Source organism: Uloborus diversus, chromosome 8 (assembly GCF_026930045.1).
Source record: "Uloborus diversus isolate 005 chromosome 8, Udiv.v.3.1, whole genome shotgun sequence".
Lineage (NCBI taxonomy): Eukaryota > Metazoa > Arthropoda > Arachnida > Araneae > Uloboridae > Uloborus > Uloborus diversus.
In genome coordinates, this window is record NC_072738.1 from 73,983,572 (window position 1) to 74,002,405 (window position 18,834).

At 35.6% G+C, this 18,834-nt stretch overlaps 1 protein-coding gene across 2 annotated transcripts in view; it reads left to right on the forward strand.

The window, feature by feature from the left end:
• Positions 1-2,193: 2,193 nt before the first annotated feature.
• Positions 2,194-18,834, forward strand: part of LOC129227577 (disks large 1 tumor suppressor protein-like) — a 358,608-nt gene continuing 341,967 nt past the window's right edge. For both annotated transcript variants that reach the window (XM_054862160.1, XM_054862161.1), the window contains exon 1: positions 2,194-2,438. In XM_054862160.1, the coding sequence (XP_054718135.1) occupies positions 2,420-2,438 (19 nt within the window). In that variant the 5' untranslated portion in view covers positions 2,194-2,419. The remainder of the gene's footprint in view (positions 2,439-18,834) is intronic.

Genomic DNA, 18,834 nt, shown 5'->3' on the forward strand with positions numbered 1-18,834 from the left:
GAAAAAAGGAAAAAAAATCATCTTTGTGGCGGGACGCCTCCTTACCCTACTCCTCTTGTAATGACCCCCCCCCCCCGCCCCACTTTTTTGAAGCACCTACTGCCTATGGCTCAAAGAGTTACGTTTTCCCGCAGAAATTTTCCGAAAATAAAGCTTTTAAAACGCAATTTTAGGCTATCTTTGGTGCGCTGGATATTTTTCGAAATTGAAATCCTAAAGACGCATTTTTGTGTTTTTAACTTTAATGCCATGGCTTGGTTAGAGTACAGAACTTAATTCCCGTTTCTTTTTTACATTGTAAGTTTAAAGGACTCAGTTTCAAGCTATATGTTGAGATGTTCTTAAGGGAAGGGGGGTGTTCGCCCTCGGAAATTGAAAGCCAAAACATATCTCTGTTCGGTGACATTACGAGAAGAGAGAAGGCTCAAAGATCTTCCCTGGAAATATCGCCGAAATTGAGGTTCTAAAATCGCAATTTCATGCAATCTTTGGTGATGCTAGGGGATAATTAAAATAAAAAATATATAGCTTCTTTTAGGCGGAGGAAAATAAAAACACAGGGTTTCGGTTTATAAACATTAGTTTTGATTGTTGTTGAAACTATGTCCTTTTCATTAAAACATGTTTTTTTTTTTTTGTTTAAAGGAATTGTGCCCTTCATTTTTTGAGCGTACTTTGTCATAAGTTTCAGCGCTTTTGCATTACTGGAAAAAAAAAGAAATCTGTCTATAACTAAACGAACCTATTTTCCCCCATACCAACATTGATTTTCTAGCATATGTATATTTTCTTAATTAATTGAGGTTGCAAGTTTTGTGAAACACACCTTTTTAATTTAAAAAACTGCTTTTAACAATCAAATATACATCTCTTTCGCAAAAACAGAACAAAACGAAACAAAAAATAAAAATCAGGGGTTCGCAACCTTTCAGACTCTACGCCTCCCCCCATGATTACTGCAGTGCTGTCATCCCCTATCCCGTCCCCCATGTGAGGTCAATACAAGAAGTACAATCGTCAACTAATGCTGATAAGTAAATTCTATGCTACCAAACTGACCAGGATCCGCCTTGACTCTCGGCGGCCCTGTTGTCAAGAACCTTTTCCAACAAAGTTTGTTCAAGAAAATCCGCCTGAAAGGTCGGGATCTTTATTTGCTTTAAAGTTCCCCTTACGAGTTAATGTTAACATTTTTTGATCTGTTCATTTTGAACGTCCGTTTTTGAACATGCTCTTCGTCAAGAGCTTTTTCCAAAAAAGTTTGGTTCAAGCAAATCCGCCTCTAAGTTCGAGTTCTGCATTTGCCTTAAATTTTCCCGTAGGCACTGATGTTAAGTGTTTTGCAAACTGTTCGAAACTGAACGAAAGATTGCTTATGTCAAAAACCAAAATTTGGGAATGAATGAGGTCTTGTCGAGATCTTTCGGACAAAAAAAAAAAAAAAAAAGTTTGTTCGAATCGGATTATATTTCTTCAAAAGTTATCTGGGGGGGGGGGGCAGAGACAACAGACAGACTGACAAACCGACTGGCGCACATTTTTTCCCATTTTATAAACTAACTGTCCAATTTTTAATTATTCAATTTTCGTTTAACTATTTTATTTATTTTTGACTTTTGTTCTCTGCGATATTTTTACGATGCATTAGAGCCGCCTCTCATGCCTTTGTTCACTCCAAAAAAAAATAATAATAATAACAATAAAAATAAATAAATAAATAAATAAAAAATAAATAAAAAAACATCACAGGAAAAGTAAGCGAAAAAGAAAAAGTTATTTTTAAATTTTTTTTCAAAAGTTTAGTTTTTTCTGAAATTAGTTTACCGATTTCAAACCCACTGAAGTCGAAAATTCCCAATATTCATCCAAAATTGAATTATTTTGTTTTTTATGGATAAAAACTAAAGCGAAGAAATTTCCATATCACTTCTCAATGCTTTTCAAGTTTATCAATAAGTTAAGAAAATTGGAAGTTCATCTCTGAATTGCGCTTCGGTTGAAAAAAAAAAAAAAAATTCGGCTTGAAAACAAAAAACGCGCGTTGTTTTGGTTTTGCATCATCAATTTTGGCAAAAATTTGAACTCATTTTCTTCGCTATTGGCGACTACTGGCGACAAGTGGCGCTGTTTTCAATGGCAACCTTAGCCGCCATATTGTCTGTAGTATAGAGTGTGCTAGTGTACTACGGAAGCAACCGTTGGTCGGTGTTATTGTAAATCTGTGACGTAATTATTTGTTTTTATCAATGTGCCGTACTCTGGGATTAAGTTTTGTGCTCTGCCGCCAGTGATAACAGCAGTTGACAGTCTATCATTATTTGGATTAAAAATAATAGTTTCAAATATTTAAAAAACTTTAATCGTGGCTCTAACGCCAGCTTTGTGGCCAAATAGCTACTTTGACATAGGAGATTTGGCCATGCCTGTGCGAAAACAAGGTAATGTTTATTTAATGATTGTAAAAATTTAGATCTAATGGCTATTAATATTCTGTTTTTCACTTCAGATAAGTTAATTTTACTTGAGTTAGAATCCCGTGGGATATTTAACTTGTGACTTATCCAACACACCCCATTCTGCAGTATGTTTACATATTGCATTTATACACATGCATTTATACACATTGGTTATTTCAGTGCTATTAGTTAAATTGCCCGGTTTGGTACTATTTCATCATTATAAGATTCTCAAAATACAAAAAAGGCACAAACTTATTCAAGTTCCATTATCTCATAGTTTGTGACAGCAAGCAATGTCATTCCAATGTAGAATTTCAAACTAGTAGTTGAGAAGTATTGCCAACAGATAAATCCAACTTCATTTAAAATGTATAATTTCACATCTATTTGGTTTGAATGCCTTATTATATAACTAATTCTGGTGTTAATAGTCACTTTATACCATCACAAGCTCTTCAATGCTAATTGGTGTTTGTGCAATTTTATGTTGTTATGTTTGTAATTAGCCAGTATTTCTTTTTTTTCTCAACATTGCTATCCACGCCAGTTTTAAAAGTTTTCGTGGGGAAAAGGGGAGGAGATACTCTATGCACATCATGTTGAAAAATTACAAGCACACCCACACTTGCTCTTCATTTTTTCGCTTATATTTTATTATGTAATCCTCTTAAGAAGAACGGTGTTGTACTGTTCAACTCTTTGTATCAAGATTTGACTGTATGTTACTGTTTTCTTAGAGCCACTTGACCACTTTAAATGATGAGTCACTGGACGGCCCTAAAGGATGAATCTTGCTTTGCTGTCGAGGGAAAAACTTGAAATTTTGCAAAAAGTAATGTAATTTCATTGCTGTAATACCGTGTAAGAATCACTCCACTACTGGCTTGTTCTTACTGTGTTCTGGCATCTTCTTATCCCAATAGTAAATCAGCTCGACATACTGCATGAAATTTTGAGACATCAGTCACTGTAAGACAATTTGTAATTGCCGAGTTTTAAATTGATCATACTTCTAATCGTTGATGTATTTTTCTTGATATGAAGCTACATCAGTATTCAATGCCAGAAAATTTTTTGGTTCATTTATGGATTATTCATTGCGTATGGCGTGCGCATGGGTCACCAGGGGTACCGTGGTACCCCCATTAGCTCAAAAAAAAAAAAAAAAAATCAACAAAGTTTCAAGTCCAGAGCACCATAATGTTTTGCCGCGGCTATATGGTAAGGCAACTTCTTCATTTATGCTATGATAGTTTTGAAAAGATGTTTTCATAAAACGGTGCTGCAGAGAGGAAGAACTAATGTTTCATAAAAATCAAGTCAGGTTCTAAATTTGAATGGGAGAGCTTTTTCTAACACTCTTCAAATGAATCTTTACCCCCTTTTTACACGAATGAAGTTCAAAACATTTTAACACTTAGTAAAAATATCAAGGAACATCATGCTTTTCATAAAGTAAATGATGCTGAATAAAGATGCTTGTATGAAAATTAAATATGCTCAGTGACATACCTATAGTGTCCCTGGTGAACTTAACGGATAGCATTGTCCCTCTGTATCGTTTCATACAAATTCATTATTGAAAACATTATTAGCAATTCATCATGAAATATTAGAACCTTATTGTAAGTAAAATATCCAGGCAGAAATAGGGGGATCCGGGAATTTCTTCATTAGAAAAGTCTCGAAATTGTAGTAGTAAAAGCGCAGTTTGAGACTATTTTTGATAATGTTAGGCCTCGGAAGAGGAGAGATTCGGGTTCCTTCCCCCGGTAACTTTTGCAATTGAATTTCTAAAAACATAATTGATATTTTAATTGAGGGGGGGGGGGGGGCTACATGGTTCTCTCCCTGTAATTTTTGAAATTATAGTTCGAGAAATGTAGTTTTAGGCGATTTCAGCTGATGTTAGAAAAGGGATTTCAAGCCTTCTTTGGAAACTTTTCGAAATTGGAGCTCCAGAAATGCTATATTTTAGCCGACCTTCAATAATGTTAGGGGGAAGTGTTTTCAGGGACTCACTCAGAGCATTTTTGAAATTGAAGTAAAAATTTAAGACTATCTTGAATGGGGGGGGGGGGGGATGAGAGAGAGAGAGACAATCCCACATAAAATTTTTGAACTTTTCGCTTTAAAAATGCAGGTTTAGTCTTTTGTAATATTTCTGAGAGGAGTGTGCTCCCCTTTTAATTTGTAATATATATTTTATCCTATTTCAATAATGTTTCAAGATATTTCTTTTCACATTGAGAGTTAAAATGCTTCCCCCATTTCAAAAATGAAGGATTATTTAGGGAGGAAATTCGTCCCTTACCACTCCCAGTTACGTCACTACAAAGCAGTTCCAGGAGATGCACCATGCATGTAAAATTCCTTTTTTTAGGAGGGGAGGGAGGCATTAATGAGTGTCTATTTTTTTCTATAGCTCTATTGTAACAATTTTCTTCGAAAAATCATTAAAGTAATAATCTTGACAAGTTAGAGAGACAAGAGAGCATCTTCCTGTTTTACCCTTGGCGAGAGTCACTTTTATATCAGTAAAAGGTAGGTGTTACAACAGTCTAAAATGTTAAAAGTGTTTTTACTGAGTCTGCAAATGCTTGTACGAGGGGGGACCCAGAAGAAACCAGACAAATGGTGCAATGACAATCCAAGATGTTAAAAAGTGTTCTGCAGCTAGATGGCTCAAGTAGAGACCTTCACAAACTAGCTGTGCAAGTGGCGTCAGTTTAGTTGATTACGTCTGATCATAGTGTTGGTTTTCTCAGGTGTTGTTGCTTTACGCCTGCGAACTCATTATGGCAGATTTAAAAGAACAAACTGTAAGCTTGAAATTTTGCTTCCTGCATGAAAAGTCGGCAACAGAATTGCTTACCAAATGCTACAATAAGCTTTCAAGAACGATGCTATGAACCGTACACAAGCTTTCGAGTGGTTTAGGCACTTTAAACGTAGTAGCATGAGTGTTAAAGATCATGCTCATTCTGAGTGCCCTTCAACGTCTTGAAATGATAAAAACATTGGAAAAAATCCGCCAAAAAATCAACGAGAGTCGTCGTTTTGCGACTGATGAAACTTTAGAAGAAACAAGGGTAAGTTGGAGCTCGGGCGAGAGATTGGAAGAATGGTTCCTTTGCCATGATAACACTCCCGTACACTCAGCCTTCACTGTTAATCGCTATTTGGCCTTTCAGTGGTGGCTAGTCATTCCTCGACCCCCCTATTCGCCATACCTAGCAACCTGTGATCTTCTGTTCCCAAGGATGAAAATAATTCTGAAAGTGAAGCGTTTTGATGATGTAGAGGCTTTAAAAAACTACTTTGCAACTGGCACCGGACATGGTCAAAGTTAAAGAGTTCCAGGGGAGCTCTTAACAGTGGAAAAAAAGAATTAACAAGTGTATTGCATCTAAGGGTGAACACTTTGAAGGAGACTAAAGAAAATTTGAATAAACTAATATACAAATACTTTGGCCTGCCAAGTGACTACATGCTTGGCGAGTATGCTTTTGATAAGCCATATCAGGTTATCTTTCCTTCTAGGAGTGACTGGAGGGATGTTACCTTATCTCATGGTAAAGATTGCACTCTCTGGTACACCGATGGTTCTAAGATGAATGAAAGGACTGGGGCTGGGGCTTTTTGTCCCGGTGATGGTACTGAATATTCCTGTCCTCTGGGCAAATTTACTTCTGTTTTTCAGGCTGAAATTTATGCTATCCTGGTGTGTTGTGGTATTTGCCTGAGTCGTGGCTATAGAGACCGTTGTGTTCATATATGCTCTGATAGTCAGGCTGCCTTAAACGCACTCAAGAAGGTTGTTATGACATCCCACATCGTTTGGGAGTGCTATAATTTGCTCTGCAATCTTGCAAAGCTGAACAAGGTTACCCTTTGCTGGGTACCTGGACACTCTGGAGTGCAGGGAAATGAAAATGCCGACTATCTTGCTCGGAATGGCTCTGATATCCCTTTTGTTGACCCTGAGCCAGCAATTGGGATTTCAAAAAATCTTATTAGAACTGCTGTTTTTGATATTTTTGGTAAAAAACAGTATAATAACTGGCGCAACCTTGATGGACAGCGGCTGGCGAAAGAACTTAATAGAGGTTGTCCTAGTATTAGGGCAAAGGAGCTCTTAAGTCTGAATCGCAACAGCGTCAGAAGAGCTATTGGCCTCCTTACTGGTCACTGTACCTTGAAGCGGCATCTTACTATTATGAGCGTGTCTGATGACCCAATTTGTAGAGGCTGTCGCTTTCATGAGGAAACTGTTGCACATATTCTGTGTGATTGTGATACCTTTTCTGCCTATAGGTTTGAACACCTTGGCCGCCATTTACTTGATCCTTGGGAAATCTATGATATTCCCATTAAATGCCTGCTAATCTTAGCTACGGCTTCTGGTCTTTTTTAAGATTTTTGTTTGGGGTTTAGTACAATTGACCTCTGGTCGCAGTGCTTGGTTCTGCTGAACCCCCCTCTCCTTCATTTCATTTCATACAAATACTTTAGTACCAAAATACGGTTATTTTTGTGTCCGGACTCGTATTTCAAACAAATAAAAATATCAGGCTGGAAATTGGAATTTCGTTATTTATAACCAAGATGCTCAAATGGTTTTGTAAAATATGTTACCAAAGATAGCCCGTAAGGGCGTTTTTGAAACTTTGATTTTGAAAGAATGGCGGGGGAGAATTCCCAAACCCCATCCTTTCCATGACATCAGAAATGGCTTTTACATATTTAGGATGTCTATTCCAAAAAGCTTCAAGGATAGCTTTCCCACTAAAATCCCCGAGAAATGCGCAACATAAATCTGCGAGAAACGCACTCTATTCACCATTAATGATTGTCTTAAATTTTGTTTTTAGGACATCAATCTAAAATTTTCCGGGAATCCCCAAACCGCCCCTCAACTTAATATCATCAAAGATCGTCTAACATTTCTATTTTAGAGCTTGAATTTCTAAAAAATTTCCAGGGGAGTGCACCCGAACTCCCTTATAATAATATTGAAGATCATTTACAATTGCATTTCTGGAATTTCAGTTTTGGAATATACCGAAGCGGTCCACTAACTTTTATGCCCACTAACATCATCAAAGATCCTGCGAAAATTGCACTTTAAAAGCTAACTTCGAAAATTTTCCTGGAGAGCGTCCCTTACTGTTGGGACCTAAAAAAAAAATATGGTAACAGACAGGTTATCTTTATATAGACAGTTTTATTATTCATGCTGACATATTGCTGAGGCCAAAAAAACAAAAAATATTGTTATAGACATATTATCGTTATACACAGGTTTCACTGTATCATTAACGTCTTAAACTCACCTAATTTTGTCTCCTCGTCACCCTGTACCCCTTTTCTGGAGGTTATCTAAACCCCCCAAGATCCATGGTATAGTGGTACCCCCATTACTAAAACTCTGCACACGCCTCTGAAAATGGACCTTTCATGAAATTCCGGTTAAACTTTCCCTCTAATATTTATTAGCAGAGTGGTTAAGCAAATTAGTGAGTCAACTGAAAGGACACTACTAAGCGCTTGCTCTATGTACCAGTAGACTCATTGAGTCAACTTGGGTTCAATTTTAACCAGGGTTGGTATAAAAACCATTTTTTTTTTGGTTTAAACCTGGTTTAGTTGGTTTTTTTAACATTTGTAAGAAACAATTTTATTTTAGGGAAATTATGAATTAATTGTTAAGGAATGTTTAATATTCATATTTGTAATTAATTAAATAATTAAGAATAAAATCTTATAATTTTATTTCCTCATGCTTGGAGATTTCTATAAGAGCTATTTAACTATTATAAAAAATACAATACAGAATACAAATACAATACATAAAAAATACAATACATAATAGGTCTTGGTATAAATAATCAAAGAAATATTTTACTGTGACAGTTCAAACATTATTAATTACAAATAATCAAGAATAAATTATTACAAATTAATTTCCTCTTTATCATAGCTATCTACTGTAAATGAAAAAGTAAAATTAAAGTCACGCATTTTTAAACACGGGAAAGTATTTTGCATTATCTACAAATGAATCATGTTTGATGTACATATACAACTTTGAAAACTATAATATCAATGCATATTTTATTTAAAAATTTTTAAAAAAGTTAAAAACCATGTATAATTTATTTACCTGATGTATTAGTGACAACAATTATAGAAACAGGGCAAGAAGGTTTTAAGAAAATCATTATGTTTTCCAGTTTCTAGACATTTCTCCTGGTTTAATGCATTTAGGAATACAATTTTCTTTATCAAAGAAAAAAAAAAACATCCTTATATATTATTTCTGTAGCCTTTTTTTTGTTTCTTCCTTTTTTTGTTTGAGATCTTCCTCAATTCTTCATCAATTTCTTTGATTTACACCTTATTTTAAATCTAATCGTGCAGGCTACTGACGAAAAATAGACCCACGGTCTAAAAATTGTTTTTTTTTTTCTGTCAAAAAAACTTGTTTTAAAGAACCAGAATGTGGTTTTTGATTAAATTTATAACTTTAAGTTGCACTGTGACCGACAGAGCTGAATAGCTCGATCGGCACAGCGTTCGACTGGTAACCAGGAGAATGATTGTTTGGGCCCAAGTCCAGACAATATGCATCAAAAAATTAGAGAAATGTCGTGCATTGCATGAACACTTAATAACGATGAATAAAAAATATGAGGGAATGGAATAGATGAGATGGAAATGCTCCTTGCTGTAATGAAAACTTGATGCAACATGGAGCTAAATTGATTCTTAATTGTAAGGCTTTTTTTTTTTTTTTTTTAAGATTTGGCACCCATCAGAAAAATAAAGCATAATATAAGCGAAAATATAAGTATCAGCTTTAAGATTTCAGACTACACAATGGAATAGTTTTTTGTTCAGAAATAAAAATGTATATTGAAATTCTTCATAAGAGGTTTTGACCCTTTGTACAAATAAAAAAATTACTATCTCAAATTGAAATTACGCTTTTCATTTAAAACTAAGAATATTTTTTAGAACACGAAGCAAAACATTAAAATTACTTACAACTTGATGGGTAAAATATTGTTTTCTTCTTTCGGCAAAAAACAAATAGCCTATTGCATTTTTACTACATTCGAAATTAAAAGATAAAAGCGCTACACTTAAAAAAGAACTTAGTTCAAATTATTTTGTATTTGAACCTTGCGGTTAAATGATGAACATGTGTTGCCATCTAAGCCATAACGGTTCAAGCAGCCTGTGATAACAAGTTGTAAAAATTTTCAAAAAGAATAATAGTTCTGTTCAATCTGTGGATAATTTTTCTGTTAGTATGCCAGATCTTTCATATCTCTTTAAGGAATTCCCCCCCCTCATTTAATAACTTATCAGGCAGGCTAATGACGAAAAATTGACTTACGGTCTTGTGGTGACCGTCATATAATTGAAGAGGCAATGTTACTGGATAGCACAAATATGATAGAAACACTTAATTTACTTTATTCGAATATACACGTATTTACAGTATAAAACATGGTGCTGCTCTGCGTTCCGGAAGCACAACATAGAAGTTAAAGTACATAGAGAAGGCGCGACACTAGCGCCGCCGAATAGAGAAGAGGAGAGTCCTCACAGTCTCCCCCACTTAATTAAGAAACCCCCTTAAGACAATTGATAGTCCCTTAGGTGTGAAGGAAGTCTTATATTCCTTTGAGAGCGGCGAGGCACTGGCACAACAGGTTGGCTGGTATTCTGGGTTGCCGCGGGAGCATTCTGGTTGTCACAGGAGATTGCAGGAGCTTTGTCTGGAAACCGTGGAACATCAAAAACCACAGTACGTTGTCTTGAATCACTGGAAACATTAGAATGGCACTCTTGAGAAGGGTCCTCCTCAAGGTGCAATGGCACACGGATCGAATGCAGTTGGTTAATATGTCGCTTTAGTTGTCGTCCTGAGTCTAGCCTAATCAAATAATGGCGTGAACCAAACTTTTTTATAACTTTTTCAAACTGCCAGACGTTTCGGTTGTTTATGAAGACTCGAACCTGGACTCTCTCCCCCACTTTAAAAGATCTCACAGGACCACTGGAAATTTTTGATGTTGTTGGATGATATGGGAAGATAGAGTTCAAGTGAATACGAAATTCTCTGTTGAGATATAATTCAGCTGGAGACTTGCCACATATAGCTCTATGCTATGTTGCTCTATAGCGAAACAATATGTTTTGAACCTTGAATGGTATTGAAGTTTGTTCGAGGAATGAAGCTTTTAATTTCCTCTTTAAGGTTTGCACATTTCTTTCTGCAAGACCATTTGTTGCAGGGTGTCCTGGAGCTATAAACTTTTGGAAAATTCCATGATTGGAACTGTAGGTGTGAAATTCATCACTTTGAAAAATTTGAGCATTATCGGATACAATAACATATGGATATCCATGAGAAGAGAAAAATTTTTTCAAGTAGAAGGATAGTTTTAGAACTTGTTGGGGCATCTCTGATAACTTCAACTTCTGCCCATTTAGAATTGGCAGCGACACACACCAAGAAGTAGTAATTTTCGAACGGGCCAGCATAGTCGATGTGAATTCTGTCCCAGTTATTTCCTGGAAGTTCCCATGGATGGATAGACACCTTTGGTAGATTTGACTTTGTTAGTGCACATCCTTTGCACCCTTTGACTAATTTTTCTATGTCGGAGTCAATTCCTGGCCAATAAACATATTTTCTTGCGAGTTGCTTCATTTTCGTTATTCCCAAATGAGTTTCGTGAAGTTCCTCTAGTATTGTAGGACGTAAACCTTTTGGAATTACGACTCTGTCCCCTCGGAAAAGAATGCCATCAAGCAATGTAAATTCCGAATCTTCGCAAGTGCTGTTTAGCTTCTTTATTATTTCCTTCAGTTCTGTATCTTTTCCTGTTTCAATCTGGATGGTCAGCGATGTTATTTGTTGACTTGAAATCTGGAATATATTTTCGGCGTATACTTGATTTGCTTCTTCGCCTATGAATTCATCAACTGACATTTCGGGCTTCTGAACTGGTGCCCTGGACAAGCAATCAACATTTTGATTTTCAGATCCCTTTTTGAATTGTACAGAGTAATCAAAACTTGATAAGTAGGAAGCATATCGAAGCAATCTTGCTGAAGTCATCCGAGGAAGAGCCTTGTGCGGGTGAAAAATTCTTGTAAGTGCTTCATTGTCGGTAACCAGCTTGAAAGGTTTGCCAAATACGTAGTTAAAGAACTGCGTCACACCGAAAATGATAGCTAAGGCCTCTCGATCTAACTGGCTGTAATTTTGTTCAGAACTGGTGAGTGCACGAGAAGCATAGGCAATAGGTCGTTCTACGCCTTCTGTAGAGTGACTCAGTACTGCATCAATTCCAGTAGGGCTTGCATCAGTAGTCAGGATAACTGGTAAACTGGGATTAAATGGAATTAGTACCCGATCACTGCAAAGTTCACATTTCAGTTTTATAAATGCTGATTCGCAACTGGCGCTCCAAAACCAAGGTGCATTTTTCCTAAGTAGACATCGAAGTGGATATGAAATAGTTGAAAAGTCTGGAATGAAACGGGAATAATAAGTTACAAGTCCCAAAAATCGTCTGATTTCATCGGCATTTGATGGCCTTGGCATTTCTTGAACAGCACGGACCTTCTCTGGAGATTTGCTTATCTTGTTGTATTCAATAACGTGTCCGAGATATTCGATTTTCTCTTGAAAAAAAGAACATTTTTGTTTATTTAAGTGTAGGTCATAATCATACAATCTTTGTAAACAAAATTCTAAATTCTGCGAACATTCTTCTAGTGTTTCTCCGTGTACAATGATATCGTCGAAATATGATTCTGTTTTTGGTAGACCTTTAAGAATTTGAGAAAGAATGCGATTGAATTCGGATGGAGCCGTCTTGATTCCGAAACTAAGCCTATGCATGCGATAGGTACCACGATGTGTTGAAATGGTTTGGATCATGCTGCTGTCCTCGTCAACATTTAGATGAAGGTAAGCTTTGAAAAGGTCTAATTTACAAAAATATCTGGAATTACGGAGGCTATGAAATACATCGTCTATTCTTCTTACTGGGTGAGTTGATTGAATTAGACGTTCATTTACACCACATTTGTAATCGACACATAACCGGACACCACCATTTGGTTTGGGAATTACTACCAATGGCGACCCCCCAGTCACTTGCAGGAACTAAGGATATTACTCCGTCTGCTTCCAGAGAGTCCAACTCCTTGTTTACACGTTCCCGGAGAGCATAAGGAACGTCGCGTTCCCTTGTAAAAACGGGTTTTACTCCGTCTCGAAGTTGAAGTGAAACTTTGAAATTGGGAACACATCCGACTCGTTCTTCGAAAAGTGGTGAAAATTTATCCATGAGTGCATTGATAGGATTAACCTGGTGAACAGGTGATCTTTGAACTGAAGTATTCGATGTATCAGCGTCTTCTTGTTGAAGATCAATTCCTAATCCTCGAATCCACTGACGACCAAGAAGAGCCGCACATCCTGCTGGAACGATGTGAAGTTCTCCAAAAATTTTCTTGCCTCGGAATGCAACATTAACATGTACTTTTCCTTTAGATTGAATGATATCCCCAGAATATGTGCGAAATGCAATATTAGAATTTTCTAAGGGTAAATTTAAATTTAAGCGATTGAAATCAGTCTCTGACAATAGTGAAAATTTGGCTCCGGAATCGACTTCAAAATTTTGTAACTTCCCGTTGAGATGAACAGGAACTATGTACTTGTCAGTATCCTGAAAAACTTCGAATAAGTCAATGACTTTAAATTGTGTAGAAGAGCAGTCTATAGAATTAATCCTGTATGTCATTTCTTGATTGTATGCTTCAGGCGTAACAGTGTGAAGAGAATTCATGGAACTGGAATTACCTGACTGGCGTGGCATCTTTAGTAGAGTTTGTAATACAGACTTTGCTGACGTGTCCTATTTTTTTACAGGATCCGCATTTCAATTTCTGTTTATTGATTTTACATTCTTTCACTTTATGGTTATTCCTGCCACATCTTATGCAAAGATTTACTATGCCTAGAGCTTTATAATCCGGTTTTTGCCTTTGATAATTAGATAAAGAACTGGAACGATTTTTTTGACGTGGACGTGTAGAAGAACTGGAAATTTTATTAGTATCAAATGGCATTTGATGTGAAGAATTTTTTTGTGTAAGTTATTTACTTTCGATTTTTGAAGCTTCGAGAGCAATTGCTTTTGACAGAATATCATCGAAGGTTGTTTTATCCGACTGTAATATTTGTTCACGCAACCAATCGTCACGTAGGCCACGAATGAATTGTGCACGTAGGAACACATCTGTAATTTGGACAGATTTTTCACATTCACATTTTACTGAGAATTCACAGTCGGCTACATCGCTCTGTAAAGCGGCGACAAATTCTGCAATCGATTGACGATCTTCTTGGTAAATATTTAGAAAATAATGCTGCGAAACAACAACATTCCTTTTTGGTATCAACATTTGTTTAAATGCTTTGACTAAATTCTCGTATTCTAGCTGCTTGACAGGCTTTTCCAGTCCAAGGAAAGCTGCTAAGTTGTTGTAGTGTGTCGAACCTATGGACACGCATAAAAGTTGAGAAATTTTTTCATTGTCAGTAACGACTTTCATAGTGCAGTAATTATCAAAACGTTCTAAATAGCATGAAAATTTTTCGCGTTTGGAATCAAAATTCTCGAACGGAGATACATTGACTAAATTTATTGAAGTTTCATTCGAATGTTCTTTCGACAAGTGCTTTTCGATTTGTGCTAATATTGCCTGTTGCTGCTGGGTAAATGCAGCCATGAATGTATTGAACTGTTCAGCATCCATATTTTGAAAATAAAGTCACAATTTGAAAAGAAAAAACAAATAAGAGTACCTGGAGAATCTTCAATGTTGAAACGAATTGACGGCTGTTTTCGATTTCGCCGAATTGTAAACTTTTACGTTTTCTTGGTCATTTCTTTCTTATTTTCTTCCATCGTCGCCAACTAACTGTGGTGACCGTCATATAATTGAAGAGGCAATGTTACTGGATAGCACAAATATGATAGAAACACTTAATTTACTTTATTCGAATATACACGTATTTACAGTATAAAACATGGCGCTGCTCTGCGTTCCGGAAGCACAACATAGAAGTTAAAGTACATAGAGAAGGCGCGACACTAGCGCCGCCGAATAGAGAAGAGGAGAGTCCTCACAGGTCTAAAAATCAAGTTTTCGGAAACGCCCCTTGCTATTGCAAAACCTTGATGCAACCTGTAGTTCTCATGCAGATTTTTTTTAAAGCTAAGTTCTGATACAATTTTCCAATTTTTTGCGTCGCTTTCGGCAAGTAAAAAAATTACTGTTAACCTGTTTCTTCTTTTTTTTCTTTCTTTTTTTCAATAAAGCTTAAAAGCACTGGACTTAGTTATTCGGTTAAATTGATAAGTTTTTTCGGTAGAACATTTGGCTGTAAACTATCTGAACTTCCGGCCTGCCTGGGTTGTCCGACATAATAGCAAATTTTGATTAATATTATGCCTTTCATGTACTCATAACATACAACAAATAACACACGTAAGGAAATGAAATAAATACGACGGAAATGCTACTTGGCATTTGACTCCTTTTTGCAGGTTACATTTATTATTCAGACAAGTTGACTATTAACCCAAGGGTGTTCTTACTTTCTTTTTTTTTTAATGCTTTGACTCTGTTTAGACCACTAAGCATAAAAAAGTGTTACATTTAAAAATTCTTTTTGTGCAGAAAAACTTTTTCATTGTATGCAGAAATGAATATTTTTTTCATCAGTGTTTGATGTTTTGTGTGAATGAAAAAATACTATGCCAAATTGAAATTACGAGTTTCAACCAGTAAATCTTTAACTATTTATTTGAATACGATGTAAAACATTAAAATTATTATCAACTTCATTAGTAAGAAATCTGCTTTCGGTGGGGGGGGGGGGATGCATTTTGTCTACATTCGAAAAATTACACTTAAAAAATGGACTCAGCTCAACTGGTTTTGGTTTTGAATTTTAAATGCTCGATTAAAAGAAAGACATGTGCTGGCGATTAAAGCAGCCTGCTAAGCGAAATAGTATCAATTTTAAAAAATAGAAACACTTGTTTTCAATCTAATTTATTACTTCTCTAGAATGATTTTGTTTCAATTGCAACGACAGATCTTCATCATTTCTTAATCAAATTCCATGTTTTACTTATAATTTTAAAGCGTATCATGCTGGCTAATGACAAAACATAGACGCATGGTCTTTTTTGGGGGGGGGGGGGCAAAAAGCCCTTTTGGCTGTTTTTTTTACACATTGCTTCAATGAATAGCATTCTAGAACGAAGGCGCAACTGCTCAGTTGGTTGGAGTTAGAGACGTACCGAGTAGCACTTTGGCCGAGTACCGAGTACTCGGCCTTTCACTACTCGGCCGAGTACCGAATTACCGAGTACTTGTCCTTTCACTACTCGGCCGAGTTACCAAGTTCCAATTATGTTTTAAGAAAAACCACCGACACACATGTGATGAATTTTGAACTTATTGGAATAGTAGTATATACCTCCTTGTCCATATAATAGTTTTTAAAACTAAATTCCTGCTGAAATTCAATTGCGCATTATATAAACAATTTTGTTTGTGTCAAAAATTTTACAAAAAAAAAAAAAAAAAAAAAAAAATTTAAAATTAAAAACAAATAAATAAAAGGTATGATTAATCAAGTTGGAATTAAAACAAATTACAGTAAAATCCCTCTAATGCGGACACTAACAGGACAATTTTTTTGTCCGCAATAGAGAGGTGTCCGTAGGACAGGGGTTTAATAATGTTATTTTCATTGGAACTGGGGAATTAAAAATTGTCCGCATAGGAGGGATGTCCGCCTTTGAGGGGTGTCCGTTAGGAGGGGTTTCACTGTATACCAATCAATTATAGTTTTAGTCTGCCAAACATAAATAATTTTAATACAACAAATGTGCAGGAACACTGCAGTGTTCCTGCACTGTGCTTTTAACATTGTTTTATTTCCTTTTATTGTTTAAGCAAAGGTATTTTTATATTTTTTATAACTAATTTTTGTTTGTAGCAAAAATCCATTTTTGATATAAAAATTCCATATTTTCTATACTTACCTTTTTTGCATAATTTTTAATAAATAAGTTTTATTAACTTTGGGGACATTGAAATAAAGATTTATTCCATTGAAGCATTACAAGCTTCATTATTCTCAAAATTTAAATTTGACTTATAAATTTTAATTGTAAATGATTGCAGAATATAATGCTTGCACTTTTTTTTTTTTATAAATTTTAGTATCTGTCTTGGACAATATTCAATTTTTTGCAACTACTCGGTATTGACCGAGTATCTGATCAGAATTTGGCCGAGTACCGAGTACTTGGCAAATTGGCTGAGTAGACCGAGTGCCGAGTAGTTACCGAGTACTCGGTACGTCTCTAGTTGGAGTGTCGTGCTGTTAATCAGGATAGCGCCAATTCCAATCCAAGCCAATATATATTGCTTTTTTTTCCGTCAGATGCTCACATAGGCAGGACAGTATTTGCCACAAACCGTTTTTTCCACATGCACAATTACTGCTTTTTGTTGGGTCATGCAGTCACACTTTTAATGGTATTTATGTTGGCATTGAAAATACGTACAACCTAAAGGTGAGCGATGATCATATTATCACAACGTTGTATTTAACGAGGTTTTGATGCTAATGTCTTCAAATTACGTGCCTTCTGTGTCTTCTTTTGTTCGTTTACTTTAATCCGTTAACTTTTTTCGATACTTCTTCATAATGTTCTTTCTCTGAAATTTTAAAAGTGCGAAATGCCACATGAAAAGATTCAAAGTACAGTGCGGAGCTCTGCAAGGGTCGACTAGTTTTAATTAAAAGCCTCAGTACAAACTTAAATGAAAATACTCTTTTAACTTATTTTAACAATGAGACATATTTTAATAATGTCATAAAAATTAATGTTTATTTGATTCTTTCACCATTCATGCATAAGACTTCTTTTATTATGAAAAAGTTCTTTGAAAGGTGAAAATTTGGTATTAATTTTTACTTTCTTTTACAAAAAAGGAAGTATCGTATTCGCGAAAAAATTTTCACTCAAAAATCGGCCTTAATTTCCATTTTGCTCTCCTCCGAATGAAAATTGAGTTTTTTTTCAACCCGACCGCATGTGGATATATGCCTGAGGAACGTACACACCCGAAATATCCATTTTGACGATCCCCGAGTTATTTACAACAAGTTTTCTTGGGACATCTGTATGTACGTATGTATGTGTGTATGTATGTCGTATAACTCAAGAACGGTAAGTCATAGAAAGTTGAAATTTGATATGTAGACTTCTAGTGGGGGTCTAGTTGTGCACCTTCTTTTTTGGTTGCATTTGGATGCTCCAAAGAGGGTTTTTGCCCCTTTTTGGGGGGGAATCATTGTTAATTTCGATGTAAACTCAAGTGGTGTTATAATTTGGTGGAAACTTGGCGATATATCGCCAATCTTTTGGTCGCCAAGTTTTTTCGCCAACTTGGCGATTTTTTTTACATTTTTAAAAAAAATCTAGTTTTAATTTGCAACAGGTTGTTGAGCTTGTAAAGAAGAAGAATCACAAATTGCAATAGAACCCACTCGTTGGGTTTTTTGTTTCTACAAATGGCTCCTATTGCTATTGTGAAAAATCTAATTTTAATTCAAGATGCCCAAATTCAAATGAATGCCAGGAGCTGGATGTTGTTTTTGCTCTAAAAAAGATTGTGTAAAGTCAAGACGAAAGGGTATAAATAAAGTTAATTCCAAGGAGCTGGAGAAGTCCACCCAAGAAGAGTAACTGCACAGAGGCCGGTGGACCTCAAACAGGATAGGACTTCATTCACCTTCCAAGTGAAAACAATAAACAGATGTGATTGCTTAAAGAAATAAAAAGTTGTATGACACTAAAAGTTGTTACAATACAGTAGGCGCCGCTTAATGTGATCACTTTGAGACAAATATAATTTGATTACAATAACCGACTGATAACAATAACCAAAAAGAATCCAGGAGACAGAAAATGATTTTTTTCCAATTAAGGTGCATTTATTTTGGCAACCTCAAATTAAAATCACAATGACCCAACTGAATGCAGTTTTAAATTATAAATTATTAAATTAACAGAATGGAAATATCTGAATTATAAAAAGTTAAAGCTAAATTATGCAATTTTTTAATCACATAGTAATAGGTGAAATAAAATATGACGGTTTTTTCTGACATTCGTAAATCAGTTTCAAAGCACATTCAGCTTTTCTCTCTTTTCCAGCATGGTTTTGCTTATTGTTTAAATTT